The 15,800-nt window shown below is 40.8% G+C and overlaps 1 protein-coding gene across 1 annotated transcript in view; it reads right to left on the bottom strand.

Annotated features, from left to right (window-relative positions):
- Window positions 1–800: 800 nt before the first annotated feature.
- The window catches only part of prr12a (proline rich 12a), a 33,468-nt gene continuing 18,468 nt past the window's right edge, over window positions 801–15,800 (bottom strand). The window contains 6 exon segments of the mRNA XM_036141734.1: window positions 801–2,164; window positions 2,290–2,385; window positions 6,098–6,229; window positions 8,789–8,886; window positions 14,079–14,198; window positions 14,293–15,056. Coding sequence (XP_035997627.1) covers window positions 2,030–2,164; window positions 2,290–2,385; window positions 6,098–6,229; window positions 8,789–8,886; window positions 14,079–14,198; window positions 14,293–15,056 — 1,345 coding nt within the window. The 3' untranslated portion in view covers window positions 801–2,029.

Raw genomic sequence — 15,800 nt, 5'->3', positions numbered from 1 at the left:
GCTAATGCTGTGATGTATGACGACGTCATTACACAAATACATTTGTGTAATGTTAAAGACAAGCACTGGATACCCCAATGCATGTCTTTAACATTACACAAATGTATATATATTTTTTTACTTTATTACATTTAAATGTATAGATAGATAGATACCAACACCACTGAAAGTGTAAAAACACCTGTAATAAAGCCAGCAAAACAAATAGGACTTCTATGATTCTTATGTTTTCTGTCAAAATACTCATTCCATTGGCAGATTCCCCTCCAGGACTTTCCTGTATTTAGCTCCAGCTCCATTCTCCCTGCTGCAGATAGGCACTCCCACAGCATGACACAGCCACCACCTTTTACTACTAATTTAATACTGATATTAAATTACCAGAAGACTCTGTTAGCACCTGAGTGACTTCTGAAGGCAACTAATTGCACAGGAATTCATGGGGCCGGAATATAATTGCCCTACTCTTGCAGGTTTTTAAATTGTAATTAATTTAGATATTCATATTTCCCTCCACTTTGCAATTCTGCACATCGTCTTGTACCACACAAACTCATTAAAACATCAGTTTGTGGTTGCAGCACGACAAAATGTGAGGAAGTTCAAGGGGTGTGGATATTTGCTGAAAGAAACTAGGTGTCAACAGTGAGCAGAGGTTCAAAATCGAGCGTTTTTGTGCTCTGTTGCACAACTGCATGATGAAATCCCAGCAGAAAAGCTTCGGTTGATCAGCGGGGACCCGTCGGGTGTCCTTCCTTTGCTGGTCAGCTGGGCCGCACAGGTAGGGAAATGAAACCATCTGTTCTTTGTAGATTTTATTTGTTTTTCAAATACAGGAGAGTTAATGTACAGAAGGACAAAGAGTTTCATCAAGAACTGTACAGTATTTACACGTTTTTCTTTCCTTTTTTTATGGAAAATCGGATTGTTTTCAAAATAAGTCATAGTATGCACAGACAACAAAATGATAAAAATGAAATGACTATTTCCTCTTTAAATATTACTTATTTATACTCCTCCTCCTCGCCACATGGGAAAGGGATAGTTCTTTTTCTTTGCACCTGCATGACTGATGATTGAACAGAAGCACAACAATGTTAAGTTTCAAATAAATGTTACCATTCTTTTTTTTTTTTTCCTTGTTTTTTTTTTTTCTCAATTTTACACCCACTGTATTTGATACAATATTTCTGTCTCGACGCCTGTTCTTTTGTATAGAGGGGAAGACGACTTGGATATGTGGGTTATGATTGTATACTGATCCTGTGGAAAAACAAAGAGCTAGCTAAAAACGTCTGGGGCAGCAGGCCGGCGCGTGTGAGAGTTTTTTTTTAAGTTAAAAACCTCCTCATATAAATAATAAAAATGCGTTCATATATTACCACACGGCCGACGGGCGCTGCCCTCTCGCGCAGCACATGACGACGGAGGGCGTTTCTTAACACTTTTCATGTTTCTAGCCATGATCGCGCTGCTCGCCACACGCAGATTTAAAAAGCACTCCCGCCTCCTTCCGCTCTTCTCAGAAGCCGACAGCTGATGTTAGTCTTTTCAAAAATAATTTATGTAAAAACTAAGCGGTGATAGTTTCTCTTTGAACTATTGTCTTTTTATGACACAGTTATCAGGACGTCGGTGACTCCTCTGTTGACTTGGTTTCTCGGCTCCTCCTTCGTTCCTCTCCAGGTTTTTTTTTTCTTCTTCCAAACAACGATCCGGTCCCCCCCCCCCCCCCCCCTTTTAATCCAGTAGGGTCCCACTCTCACAAAGTAAGACATTTCTTTAGTGATTGGTCAACAACAAGACAAAATAAAAACAGGCCAGCGTCCGAGGTCGGGTCGACGGCCCGCTTGTGTTCGTCAGGGGCCTTGAAAACTTCCTGCTCGGATCTGAAGAGATTTGAAGAGGGTCTGGGGGCTGTACAGTGGGACTCGTCTGCTTTTTTTTTTTACTCCCTCCTAGATTCTCATTTTATTTTATTTTTTTTTAAGTCTCTTTAGCTCTGTGTGTGTCTCCTTCTGAGGCAAACTCAGGCTTTGGTGCTGAGTGTGAGCAGCTCGATGAAGGAGCTGAAGAGGGTGTCCAGCCAGCTCTGGTTGGCCATGCACTGCTGCACCACCTCCTCCTGGCCCGGGTCCTCGGCCGCCTGCTCGATGGTGTTGGTCTGTGAAGGTGGGACAGAAACACAGGCGACTCTGAGCAAAGCAAAGGCGACGAGGCAAAGAGGGGAAAGCGTCGGGCAACTCGACGGCGTCGGCGAAAGCTGCGAGCTCAAAACGGATAACTCACCTCTTTCTTGCACTGCAGGAAGGTGTGGTACTTATAGTGATGCAGGGAGTGGTAGAGACTGTATATCCGGTACGTCTCAGATGACAGTTTAAGGTCCTGTGGGAAAGAAATTAGTCTGATTTATCGAGCATTCAGCATTTGTTTTAGAAATATAGTAAAACCTTCACAGAAATCTTTACACGTCCTTTAAAATCAGCCCAAAGTCAGGCAGGTGAGGTGTGACGCAACGAGAAGCGCGACAGTTCAGTCTAAAGAACATGGCGGCTTCAGCCGATGAAACTAGCGCTAGCGTGGCTATCGAGCAAGTTTTATCGGAATTACAGAGTATTGCTTTGCTGAGCTAACGAGCCTTTACCTGCAGCAGCAAGAGTAGCTTGGCTTGTGGTTGTGTTTTCTGATTGGTTTATTTGGCCCATCTATCACCAACATAGGCCAATCAGCTAACCAGTATTTTCGCCCCTTCCCAAAATTACTTCAACGGAAGGTTTCCAGATGGATATGCCGAGCAAATCTATCTGGCGGAGTCAGGTAAGTAAACCTCCACCTTCCAGCAGAAAAGGAACCGTGATGGCTGGAGGATTCAGGAAATCAGACACCATTCCAGGGGGGCAGGTCAACCCCGGCTGGGTCACCTGGGGGAAGGCGTATGATTGATCCTAGGATACGCCACTGAAGATTAGTCTGAGCTGAACCTCAGGTCTGTTATGAACGAGAAGTATCAGAGTGAGGCGGCTGATTATAAAGCGACGCAGAAATTATTTGCAAAAACACGTTGAAAACCAGGTCAGGTCTATTCTTCCCACGTCACAATTACACATAAAAGCTCAACTGCAGTTTACAGTATAAGGTAATATAAGGTCAAATAGTTATTTTTAAAAGGTTGATTAACACAAAAATAGATTAAAATAAAAGAAAAACACCAAAGTTTCCCGCCAAAGGTTTCCGTTCATCCACTTATTGTTCCGGTTATTCAGGTTAGTGGGTCCAACACAAAGCAGGAGGCTAGTTTCACTTATTCACGTTTTTTACTGTGTTTTAAGTCAACTCTGTTTGACTCAAAACTATTTTGGACGATGGAGAGCAAACGTGAAGCTGGTCTGCAGACTCACTGTTACTCAACGTTTACTGCAATGCTTAATTCTCTCACACCATAGTTTCAGCGTCTAACTCCTGTTGCTTTACAAAAGTCTCAGTCATCTGCTTTTTCATATTTACACTGTTTTGCATAGATCATCATCATCTATAGAAACAGGATCAGAAACACTAGTTTCCACAGATCTCACTGCAAAGATTTATAAAATAAGCAAAACCTAAAAAAAAGGTACAAAAACAATAATTATAGTATTATAGACCAAGTCCACCTGCAGCTTTGTTTCCATGTCTATTATGGTGATAACTCAGCATGAGCAATTAATGTTAATAAAAATCAGGATGAGTGATGGTGTGGCTGGAATCAGCAGATTACAGCTGATAAACTGGGTCTGCTTATCTAAGGGGCTGTAAAACAAAACTGCAACAGAGAAAAGGTCTTCAGGGGACAAGTCACGGTTCACCCAGCAGAAGAGAGAGACAAACGTTTGTCTTTTGTTGTGATAGAGGGCGATTTTCTCACAACTATTCAGACATTTAACTAGTGCCGGCTTCGCAAAATCTTCTCTAATCAAGATTGCAGGAACAAAATTGTAGAAATGATAAACATACTAAATAAAAAGTACCGTATTTTCTGGACTATAAGTCACATTTCTTTCATAGTTCGGCTGATCCTGCGACTTATAGTCAGGTATGACATATAAAATCACACGTTTTTAAACGGTAATTCATATTGACCAACATACACTACCGTCTAAAGCCACAAGAGGGCGCCCTAGGCATGTGGAAAGTACATGCTGCTCATGTGCTATGTAATAAATTGAAACATTAATTTATAGATGACGAAGAATGAACACATGTTTGTATGTTGTTTCGCTGTTTCAGTATCATTCGCGAAGGGAGAGTCCAGACGGCGACAGAACCCCCGTCATTGGGCGGTCCGTGAAGCTAACAACAGCTAGCGCTAGCTTATGTTGTCTGGGCGGTTTACAACTTCGCTGATGCACGTTCAACAGCTTTACTGACCTTTCTATGTCGCTCTCAAACGCAGCACCGCTATGCTCATGGTCTAATTTCAGCATTTTTTTCCAACATTTAGCGTAACGGCCTGTTGCTCTGAAGCTTGCCGGTAACTTGCTAGCTTGTTGTGCTAATTTACCCCATTCAACCTCCCAGTTGTGTTCCATGTTATTCAGCCTGTTGTGTAATTGAACAAGTTGCCAAACCAGATTTAAATGTCAGTTTTTAGTTGTGGATTTTGTGAAATACATTCCTACATAAATGCGATTTATAGTCCAAAAAAACTATGGTAATTATCACATCTGTTCTCTCATGTGTCTGATTTTTAATTTCTCAGCATTCCTCTTCCATCTTGGCTTTATTTTTTTTTTTTGTGTAGACTTTATTTTAATATTTCAACATCAAGGGAGGGAAGACAGATAAGTGGTGATGTCCTCCTCAACACTTTGGGCTTCCTTGTGACTTCATGCTAGTTTCTAATTGGTCACTTAGAAAAGATACTCCTTGGGGCACAGTGCTCTGCGCCTACAGCCAATCAGAGCTTTTTGTCTCATTCTTCATCCAATCAGATTAAATCATGATCAAAGTCACATCCCTGGTAGCTCAGCAGGGAATGGAAGAGTCAGACCAAAAAAACAACAAGACAGGAAAGACGGGCGCAGAGGAAGAACAATTGGTCATTTCTATATGAAATAATCATTTTACGCGTCTTTTCATGGAGGAAAAAAAGGAGATAGAGGAACTTGGACCAGACTTTAAAATCTAGGAGCATACAGAGTCACCGTGGACAGTTGATTTTATTGTTGTGCTATAATCTTCGTCCTCTAGCCAAAAGGTTTTTAATTCACCAGCCGCCACATTTAGTGTAGGGCTGGGAGATATGGATTTAAAAATAAATCTACGATTTTATCATACCAAATCCAATTAATCGATTTTTTCCTTATTTTTGTTTCATAAAAAGAAATTAAAGAAATTATTTTTAAAACCTTGCTTTTTATGTCAAGCATTTCGTCAGGGAGTTGACCTGAATTCAAAGTGCAACTAAAAACAAGCTGTGAAACATGCTTGTAAAACAAGATGGCAGCCGTGCCATTATAAACAATGAAAATATAACAAAACATTTGCTGCTAGTGGTATTACACATTGAGCTAAGAACAGGCTTCACTGCACTTGTGAACTTCAAAATAAGTAAAAAAAAAAAAAAAAAGTAAATAAGTAAATGAAGTACCTCGTATTATGGTAAAAAAAAGTTTCCAATTAACAATATTTTGACAATATATTTGCCTAAACATATATTCAGCATCACATGCTGTTCTCTTCATGGAAACCCAATGAGTGTATTGGCAAAATAAAATCCAGATTTTCCAAAAATGAAATCTTAAAGAATTGTAAATTCGAATTAATCGATTAAATCGATTTATCGCCCAGCTCTAATTTAGTGACAGCTTAGAAAATACTATTTACAGTCACATACAGGCCAGGCGTAGCTCTCACATGGATGAAGACATTTCTAGAAGCTATGATGAAGATCGTTTTGGGAAGACTACTTTCATGTGGACAAGAGCTGAACATCATAGCTGTATTTTGTTTTTATTCAACACGTCTGGTTCCTTTTACAACTTTGATGTATTTTATTAAATAAAAAGGAACTCTCTTTTAATAAACATCTCGCTTTAAGACGCCGTTCGTCGACTCCTACCTGTGGTTTAGGCAGAGTTTTCTTGACTCTGTTGAGCGTCTTCCGGTTGTAAGCGTCACCAGTCAGTCGCACCCTCACCACTCGTGTGTCCAGAGAGTCTGCCATCATCTGGGAGTAAGCATGCAGAACATCCTGTCAAAAAAAAGGAAAAAAGTTATTTAACAGGAGGCAAAGGTTATACTTTATTTAACAGTTTTATTTGTAATGGTTTATTTTATTTGAAAAGGAAATCTAGCAAATGTTTACAAAGACTAAAACATTAAATTTTGGGAATTTCTTGAATTTTACATTTTTTCATTGAGTTTATTTTCTCCAACTCTGTAAGAGGAGGCGTGCTGCTATGTTCAAGTTTGGAAATGTGGGCTGAACTAAAAACTTTAGATGTTTTTAAAACAGTCTGGCAAACTCTGGTTTGTTCATACAGAAATAAAATTATGAGAACACACTACAAAAACGGAACTAAAATTAAGTACATTTTTCTTGAAATGAGTGCACCTTACTTGATTTGAGCAGATAAATAAGACTATTTGCCAATGGGATAAGATATTTGCACTTAAAGTAGGAACATTTCATCTCCATCATCATTTTTCAAGTGCAGAATATCTAATTATCTTATTTTAGGGGTAGAACTACTAATCCCATTAGCAAATAGTCTTATTTAGCAGCGCAAATCAAAGAAAAACTGACTAATTTCTAGAAAATGTTACTTACTTTTAGTTCCCTTTTTTTCAGTGCACATGATTGTTTGGCCTCCCTATAATTTAGGGTCTGTGACTTTAAAATTCTGCAACTCTCCAGATTTCTAACCATCATCCATGATCCTGACATCATCTGCAAATTTGTTAACTGATTTTAAAACGTCACCACAACTACAGGCATAGCTCAAAAAACTAGAATAGCATCCGAAAAAAATGTAGAAAACACATAGATGTGGATTAAACAGAGAGTGATGCATTTCATGTTTATACCTTAAAGCTAATAAAAACCTAAAATTGTATTTCCTTCGACGATTAAAACAAAGCCAAATCAGACGTAGTCTTGACCGGGTCAAAGGAACAGAAAGCTGACGGAGGCGTATCCAAGCATACTGATGGAAAGTTGAGTGGAAGGAAAAAGTGTTGCAGAAAAAGGTGGAAAAGCCACTTGGATAATCTGGAGAGGACTGCAAAGCAGAGCCCACTGGAGAGTTTGGGGGACATTCTTAGGATGTGGACCACAGATGGACACAAGAACCATGACACTCCAGGACGTGGGCTTCAAGTGCTGCGTTCCAACACCAGAAGAAGCTCAGTGGTCCAAAGTCCTCGTTTCAGGTGAAAATAAATTTGACATTTCATCTGGAAATCAAGGTTCCAGAGTCTGGAGGCAGTGATGACGATCTGATGACATCTGCTGGTGTTGCTCCTCTGTGTGAAGTCAAATCCAAAGTTAAAAACGTAGAGCACCTCATGCCTCCCTCTGCTTTAAGGAGACGCTGATTTCATTTTCCAGCAGGACTGGCACCTGGACACACTCCAGTTACTGAGATCTGCTTGAACGGTCAGAAAACCGATCAGACCTAAACCCCAGAGACGAGGGAATGCTGACGGCCGCCATTAAAAGCTACCTGAGCTTCCTGAACGCCTCAGCAGAACCACAGGCTGATCGCCTCCATGCCACACCGGATCAATCCAATAATTTATGCAAAAGGAGCCCAGACCGAGCCCTGAATGTGGATACTCGGTACAGAGACATCTGGCACCACATTTCTGCATTAAAAATCATTTTTATTGAACTGATTTAAAATTCTGTTTGTATTTAAGCCACAATAACCAAATCAATACAATTTATATAGCGCCAATTCACAACACGTGTCCCTCTCAAGGATCTTTAAGTCAGTTCAATCAAATAATCCAGGCAGGTTGGGTCAAAACTTTTCTATCTACAGAAACCCAGCAGGTTGCAGCGAGTCTTGACTTTTAGTCACTCCACCAGGATGAAACTGGAGCCACAGCGAACGGTCGCTGCAATCCCTCGTACCGAGCACGCATGTAGCAACAGTAGGAACCAAAGTTAAGGAAAATAAAACTATTAAATACATCACTCTGAGTATTAAATCTGCTCCTTCAGTGTGAAATAAATTAGTGACTCAGATAAGCCTTGTGATCATATTTAGACGTACTGACATATCTGCAGAGGCTATTTAACTGCAGGGTAGAATAATCCTCAAATTTCACTCGATGGAAATCTTTACAAGATTTTAATTGAAAAAGCATCCATCCATCCATTTTCTTACACGCTTATCCCTCATGAGGTCCAGCTGTGAATGGATGAGAGGCGGGGTACACCCTGAACAGGTCACCAGTCTATCGCAGCAACACAGAGACAAACAACCATTCACACTCACACCTAAGGAGAATTTAGAGAAGCCAATTAACCTAACAGAATGTTTTTTGGATTGTGGGAGGAAGCCGGAGTACCCAGAGAGAACCCACGCATGGACTGGGAGAACATGCAGAAATATCCATGGTCAGACTCAAACCCAGGGCCTTCTTGCTGCAAGGCACCAGCGCTACCCACTGTTTCACTGTGCAGCCCATTGAAAAAAGCAAAATAATTAAATAAATAAATAAAATAAACGACTAGCAACCTGAAAATAAAAAATAAATCAAAAGTTGTCGTCAGGTGAGCCGGCGACTGAGGCTGGGTTACCTGGTGCTGGGAGCTCATGCTGACTTTCCTCAACAGCCTCCTCTTCTGTTCACTCAGGATGCTGTCGATCTTCCTCATCGGGGGCAGGTACAGCTCATCTGTTGGCCAATCAGGGCAAGGCAAGTTTACATTAGTCATCATTCATGCAGCTGCCAATCATGTAAATATCAGGGGCCAAAACACGCGGCGGCTCGTTCTGCCCGCAGAGCTGCATCTGCAGGACTTCTCTCCAGCCTGTCGCACCTCGTCTCTCCGAGCTGGACGGACTCATTAAAACGGTATAAATACGCAAGTCAACAGTCAACTTATCCGCTTCTGCTTCAAACCAAGTCTGTCCGGCCGGCCCGGCAGCTGTGGTGCTGGTTAGGGCCTAACTTCCTATTTTAAAGGCAAATACTACTATTACTACTACTACCAGGGTTCCTACTAGCCTCGTGAGACCATCCTGATCTCGCGAGGTTTCAAGGTTTCACTCGCAGATCAGTCTGGATACTCTCCGTTAAAGAAAATTTGGAGCCGTTCACCAAACGAACGTCCAATCAGCGTTGGCTTTGAGGCGGGTTGAGGTGTGACGCAACGGGAAGCGCGACAGTTCAGTCTAAAGAACATGGCGGCTTCAGCCGATGAAACTAGCGTTAGCATGGCTATCGAGCAAGTTTTATCAGAATTACAGAGTATTCCTTTGCTGAGCTAACGAGCCTTTACTTGCAGCAGCAAGAGTAGCTTGGCTTGTGGTTGTGTTTTCGTCGTCGCTCGTAACAGAGCGACGACGAATCTGATTGGTTTATTTGGCCCGTCTATCACCAACATAGGCCAATCAGCTAACCAGTATTTTCGCCCCTTCCCAAAGTTACTTCAACGGAAGGTTTCCAGATGGATATGCGGAGCAAATCTATCTGGCGGAGTCAGGTAAGGTTCCTACAGCATAAGGCAAGTTAAATTCAAGACTTTTTAATGCCACTTTAAATAAAAAGTTAAGACCAACTTCACGATAAACAAGATAAACCTGGTTGCGACAACTTCACCCAAATGTTTATTTTAACATAAACCATTACTCTCTGGCTCAGTAGACATGTTAAAGATTTTAAAAAACATTCCATATAGGAAGAAAGCTAAAAAAACACACAAATTACAGATATATTTTTAACAACTACTGAACTGAATTCACAAACTTTGTTTTGTTCCCTACTAAAATAAACTTTTTTAACAGCTATAGTCCGGCTGCAACAGTTTTTTTTGGTTCCACTATCGGGACGGAACCAATAATGGTTACATTGAGCCGTTCAGTAAATGTAAAAAATATATAATTGTGTCAATTATTTTACTGTTTGGTAAGGATTACAAAAATAAAATCCTATTTATGACCTGGTAACAACTTTAAGACCTAAGAAAGACTGATTTAAGACATTTTAATGCCAATTAAGGCCTTAGTTTTATATTACAGAATTCAATGCCTTTTAAGACTTTTTAAGGATCCGCAGGAACCCTGACTACTACTACTCTACTACTACTACTACTAATAATAATAATAATAATAATAATAATAATAATAATAATAATAGGGTAAGATGAATGGAGGAAGAGGATCTGACGGGGCGGACAGGTGTAGCCGTGTGAAGAAGATTGTTGTGGGTAGGTTTGAAGGTAAGGAGGAGGACTTTGTAGTCGATACGATGTGTGATTGGGAGCTAATGAACCTGACGTGATTTATGACGTGTTTCATGTGGAAGAGCGAACAGAAGAGAGTTACAGTAATCTAGACGGGAAGTGGCCACATGTGCAACCAAAGCAGACAGTGGTTTTGCACATTCGGAAAACTGATGAGCTCGTCTCCACAACTTGACAGGTTCTACTGTCTCATATGAACTAGGGCTGAACAATTAATCGCATTTTCAATATAATCGCAATTTTGAAAAAAACGCAATTTCCAAATCGCAGAGGTCTGCAATTTTTGGCTATGTAACAATAATGAATTAGACACGTCCATTAGGTGTTGGTAAAATGTTTAAAGTGGGTTTGCCTCCACATAGAAAGGGAAGACAGTTGCAGCAGTGAGATAATCTAATTATATTACTTGTTTTAGAGTTTATATAATCATACATAGCATTAAGTTCTGGTCAATCAGTTTAATACATAGACTTGTTTGTTGGTTGAACTTTATGTCCAACAAGGATTGATGTCCAATTAAATTAAAAGCTGTTCTCTTGAATAATATTCTGATTAATAGAAACATTAAAAGTTCATATTTAAAATAGTCCTTGCAATTTTGGTTAAAATATATCGTAGGCAGAACGTAATCATTTCTGCTCTGAGTTTAGATGCTGAGGGTGTTTTAGCAACTAATCCACATGGCGAGGAAACAAATTGATTTGTTGTTTGTATATGTTTAAAAAGACATGATAAATTAAACTGGGGAAAAAAAAAAAAATAAATAAATAAATAAATAAAAAAAAAATAAAAAAAATAAAAAATAAAAAAATCACATTAAATTGCAATATTAAGAAAAAGAAAAAAAATCGCAATTAGATTATCGATCAAGTGGATCGATCCAAGAAGCAGGAAGGTAAACGAGAAGAGGAACAATGGCGTCAGACTTCATGTTTCTGCACTTCTCAAAAAACAATTAATGGATTTTTAACGGCTTTGAGCGCGTCGCAAAATGGGCGACGGCCAATATAGTTCCAAAATATGTCAGTTTTTACATGATACACTTGATTGCCTGTGTTACTACACATTACAGTAGTATAGCTTACTGCACAATAAGTGGCTGCAGCTGTCTGTATGCCTCTGTTTACGTTGTTTAGAATGTAGACGTGTTGAGGTCACCTTAACTTTAATACATTTCACTGCATTAAATCTTAATAAAAAGCTTTTGTTTGTGCAGCAATGACTTGTTTTATTTAACCGCAGATAATAATCTAATGTGCTGATACATATAGGATCATCAGCAACCACTTAATTTGCTAAATAAAGATCAACTGTAAAAACATTCTACAATGAAATATTGTATTAAGAAAACAGGTATTTACTGGCAAACTTAGTTGCCGGGTAATTTAAACTAAAAATACAGTTAATGGTTGTTTCTAATATAAAATAATACACTATTGTAATTTATATACTGCAAAAAACCTGTAGACAGTATCCAATAATGCACCGTAATTATTTTTTACAGTAATGGACAATTTTACAGCACTTTATTGGCAACTTTTTGCCTGTTATTTACCATAAATTCTGTTACATATTTGAAAGATACGACCATGGGGGAGAATGTAAATAAGGAACAACAGGGACCCCAGGACAGAACCCTGGGGAACACCGGAGCTGACGGGGACGTGAATAATTTTAACTGAATGAACTGAATGCGGCCTGAAAGGTGTGAATGAAACCAGGAAACTCATGAAAACAAGAGAGGAAAGTCTACCTGGACCTCCAAAAGCATCTAAAGACAATTACAAAGTGGACCTTCTAGAACCTGGAGAACATTTCCAGGATTAAAGGACTGATGTCTCAGCAGGATCTGGAAAAACTAATCCATGTTTATCTTTAGTGCTGCCTGCGTCCTCACTAAGACTAAGAACGTAGAGAACATGGACCCGGTTCTGAAGTCCTCACTAAGACTAAGAACGTAGAGAACATGGACCCGGTTCTGAAGTCCTCACTAAGACTAAGAACGTAGAGAACATGGACCCGGTTCTGAAGTCCTCACTAAAACTAAGAACGTAGAGAACATGGACCCGGTTCTAAAGTCCTTCCACTAAGACTAAGAACGTAGAGAACATGGACCCGGTTCTGAAGTCCTCACTAAGACTAAGAATGTAGAGAACATGGACCCGGTTCTGAAGTCCTCACTAAGACTAAGACTAAGAACGTAGAGAACATGGACCCGGTTCTGAAGTCCTTCCACTAAGACTAAGAACGTAGAGAACATGGACCCGGTTCTGAAGTCCTTCCACTAAGACTAAGAACGTAGAGAACATGGACCCGGTTCTGAAGTCCTCACTAAGACTAAGAATGTAGAGAACATGGACCCGGTTCTGAAGTCCTCACTAAGACTAAGACTAAGAACGTAGAGAACATGGACCCGGTTCTGAAGTCCTTCCACTAAGACTAAGAACGTAGAGAACATGGACCCGGTTCTGAAGTCCTCACTAAGACTAAGAACGTAGAGAACATGGACCCGGTTCTGAAGTCCTCACTAAGACTAAGAACGTAGAGAACATGGACCCGGTTCTGAAGTCCTCACTAAGACTAAGAACGTAGAGAACATGGACTCGGTTCTGAAGTCCTCACTAAGACTAAGAACGTAGAGAACATGGACCCGGTTCTGAAGTCCTCACTAAGACTAAGAACGTAGAGAACATGGACCCGGTTCTGAAGTCCTCACTAAGACTAAGAACGTAGAGAACATGGACCCGGTTCTGAAGTCCTTCCACTAAGACTAAGAACGTAGAGAACATGGACCCGGTTCTGAAGTCCTCACTAAGACTAAGAACGTAGAGAACATGGACTCGGTTCTGAAGTCCTCACTAAGACTAAGAACGTAGAGAACATGGACCCGGTTCTGAAGTCCTTCCATGGCTCCCTGTATCTCAGAGAACAGACTTTAAAATCCTTCTGTTAGTCTATAAATCCCTGAATTAGCACCTAAATCCATCACAGACTTGTTATCAGGGCATCAACCCTCCAGACCACTCAGGTCTTCTGGCTCCAGCCTGCTCTGCAGAACCAGAACCAGAACCAGACAAGGAGAAGCAGCATTTAGTTCCTTTGCTCCATTGATCTGGAACAAACTCCCAAAAAACTGTAAAAGTGCTGAAAGCCTGAGTTCCTTTAAATCAAGATTAAAAAACACATTTGAGAATGGATAGTAAAGCGGAGTCAGAAGCATGAAGTAGGTCATTAGTGACTTTGATAAGTGCCGTTTCAGTGCTGTGAAATTGTTCATATGAATTATTGCGGGATAGATTGGAATGGAGTTGATCAGCAGCAGCTGTTTTTTTTTTTTTTCAAGAATTTTGGAAATGAATGAAAGATTTGAGACTAGACTAAAACTATTAAGGTTATTGGGGTGTGAACCAGGTTTCTTGGGAATAAGGGTTACAGCAGCAGTGTTAAGGGAAGAGTGAATTAAGTTTGTAAAGAGAGGGGACAGAGAGCGGAGGACGGCTTTAACGAGGACAGCAGGAAGAGGGTCTAATTGGCAAGTTGAAGATTTGGATTTTGATGAATTTGGAGACTTTATTAACTGAGGGTGGGGTAAATACTGAGATGCTGAGGAAGGAGTTCTCACCATCAGTGTCTTCCAGAGCCTGGATCATGTCTGGGTCCAGCGCCGTGCTCACCAGCATCTCCACGTAGCTCCTGAACATCTCCCTCATGGCACGGTTGTTCACTCCTCCCTTAACTGGCACTGCAGGGGGGGAGAAATTACAATATTAAAGCTGTAAAATGGAAATAATAGATTAAATAAAAATGCAAAGGTCTAATAAATATATATATCTTACTTTCATTCTCACTAGCCGCCTCATCGGAGGAGTCGGACTCAGAAGACGAAGGTACCGATGACGGCACATTCAGCCACTTCTTCCTCTTCTTGGGTGGAGGCTCAGCCTTTACTTTGGTCGACTTGGACTTAGGCGGTCGCTCGGCCTTTTCCTTCTCCTTCTTCTCCAGCGTCTTCTTGTCCTCCTTCGCCCTGCCGCGGTCCGTAGCTGCGGCGCGTTTCTCCACCTTGTCCTGCTGCTGCTGCTGTATTCGCCTCTCCGCCTTCTCCTGTGGCGGATGTAACCGCTTCTCTGCCTTCTCCTGGTGAGGCTGCGTCCGCTTCTCCACCTTTTCCTGCTGTGGCTGTACCCGCCTCTCCGCCTTTTCGTGCTGCGTTTGTGCTCGCTTCTCCGCCTTCTCCTGCTGCATCTGTATCCGCTTCTCTGCCTTTTCCTGCTGCATCTGCATGCGCTTCTCCACCTTCTCCTGCTGCATCTGTATCCGCTTCTCCGCTTTTTCCTGCTGCATCTGTTCCCGCTTCACCCGGTCTCTCTCTTTCTCAGACTCCTTCTCCTTGGCTTTGGGCGCAGCAGCTGCAACCTCCTTCTTCTCTTGGTGTTCTGCATTTGTTGCCGTTTTTGACGTCTTCTCTTTTTGTTCTCGGTGGACTGGTGGAGTCACACGTTCATCTTTCTCTGCTACCCTCGGTGGAGGGGGTGGAGGTGGTGGTGGCGGTGGTGCCTGGGTGGCAGGTGGTGACGCCATTCTAGGAAGGGACTGTCGCCTGTTGGACAAATTAAAACTGAGTTTAAACTTTGCTTTGGGTAATAACAGAGACTATACTGTGAGACTGTATGCTGACACTAGAGCGCACGGTGCTGATTAACCCCTCATGGACGAGTGATGCTAACGCGCTTCATTCCTGTTCCAGTCTAAAAACAGTCAAAATGGTGAATAAACACCACAGATGTTGGTTGATACTTATGCCTCTCACACTATGAATAGTATTAGAGGTCCTTTGCTACCATCTAGTGGGCGGAGTTTGAACTACACCTGGTTCATAGAAGCAGAAGTGTGCAATGGGTTGACTGCATGAAATTTGACTGACAACCTCAGTAAATACCTGATTTAGGTTGTGCAATAAAAATTCATATAGGTTTACTATTGTCCTCTACAACTTATATATCAAAATAGACAATATGTGACCAAATTTCTAAAAGTTTCTTTTATATTTTGGCTTTGAAGCTTTTTAGCGACACTAGGCAGTTAGGGAATGTATAACATGATTTAATTATTTTCTGCTTTTAACATAAATGTAATAATTTAACGATTATTTTTGTTATAACTGCATATTTTCAACATGGGTTCCCTCCAGGATTTCTTAAAACTAATTTACATATTTGTTCATACATTTGGGACCCAGACTGTAGGAGACTTTTACCAAGACGAAAAAAAAAGGTATTAAAAATAGTGATTAAATGTGTTTGGGACTAAAAATTACCTTTTTATAAATTTTAATACATTGCCT

Source organism: Fundulus heteroclitus, chromosome 10, assembly GCF_011125445.2.
Source record: "Fundulus heteroclitus isolate FHET01 chromosome 10, MU-UCD_Fhet_4.1, whole genome shotgun sequence".
NCBI lineage: Eukaryota > Metazoa > Chordata > Actinopteri > Cyprinodontiformes > Fundulidae > Fundulus > Fundulus heteroclitus.
This window is presented reverse-complemented; position numbering and strand designations above follow the sequence as displayed.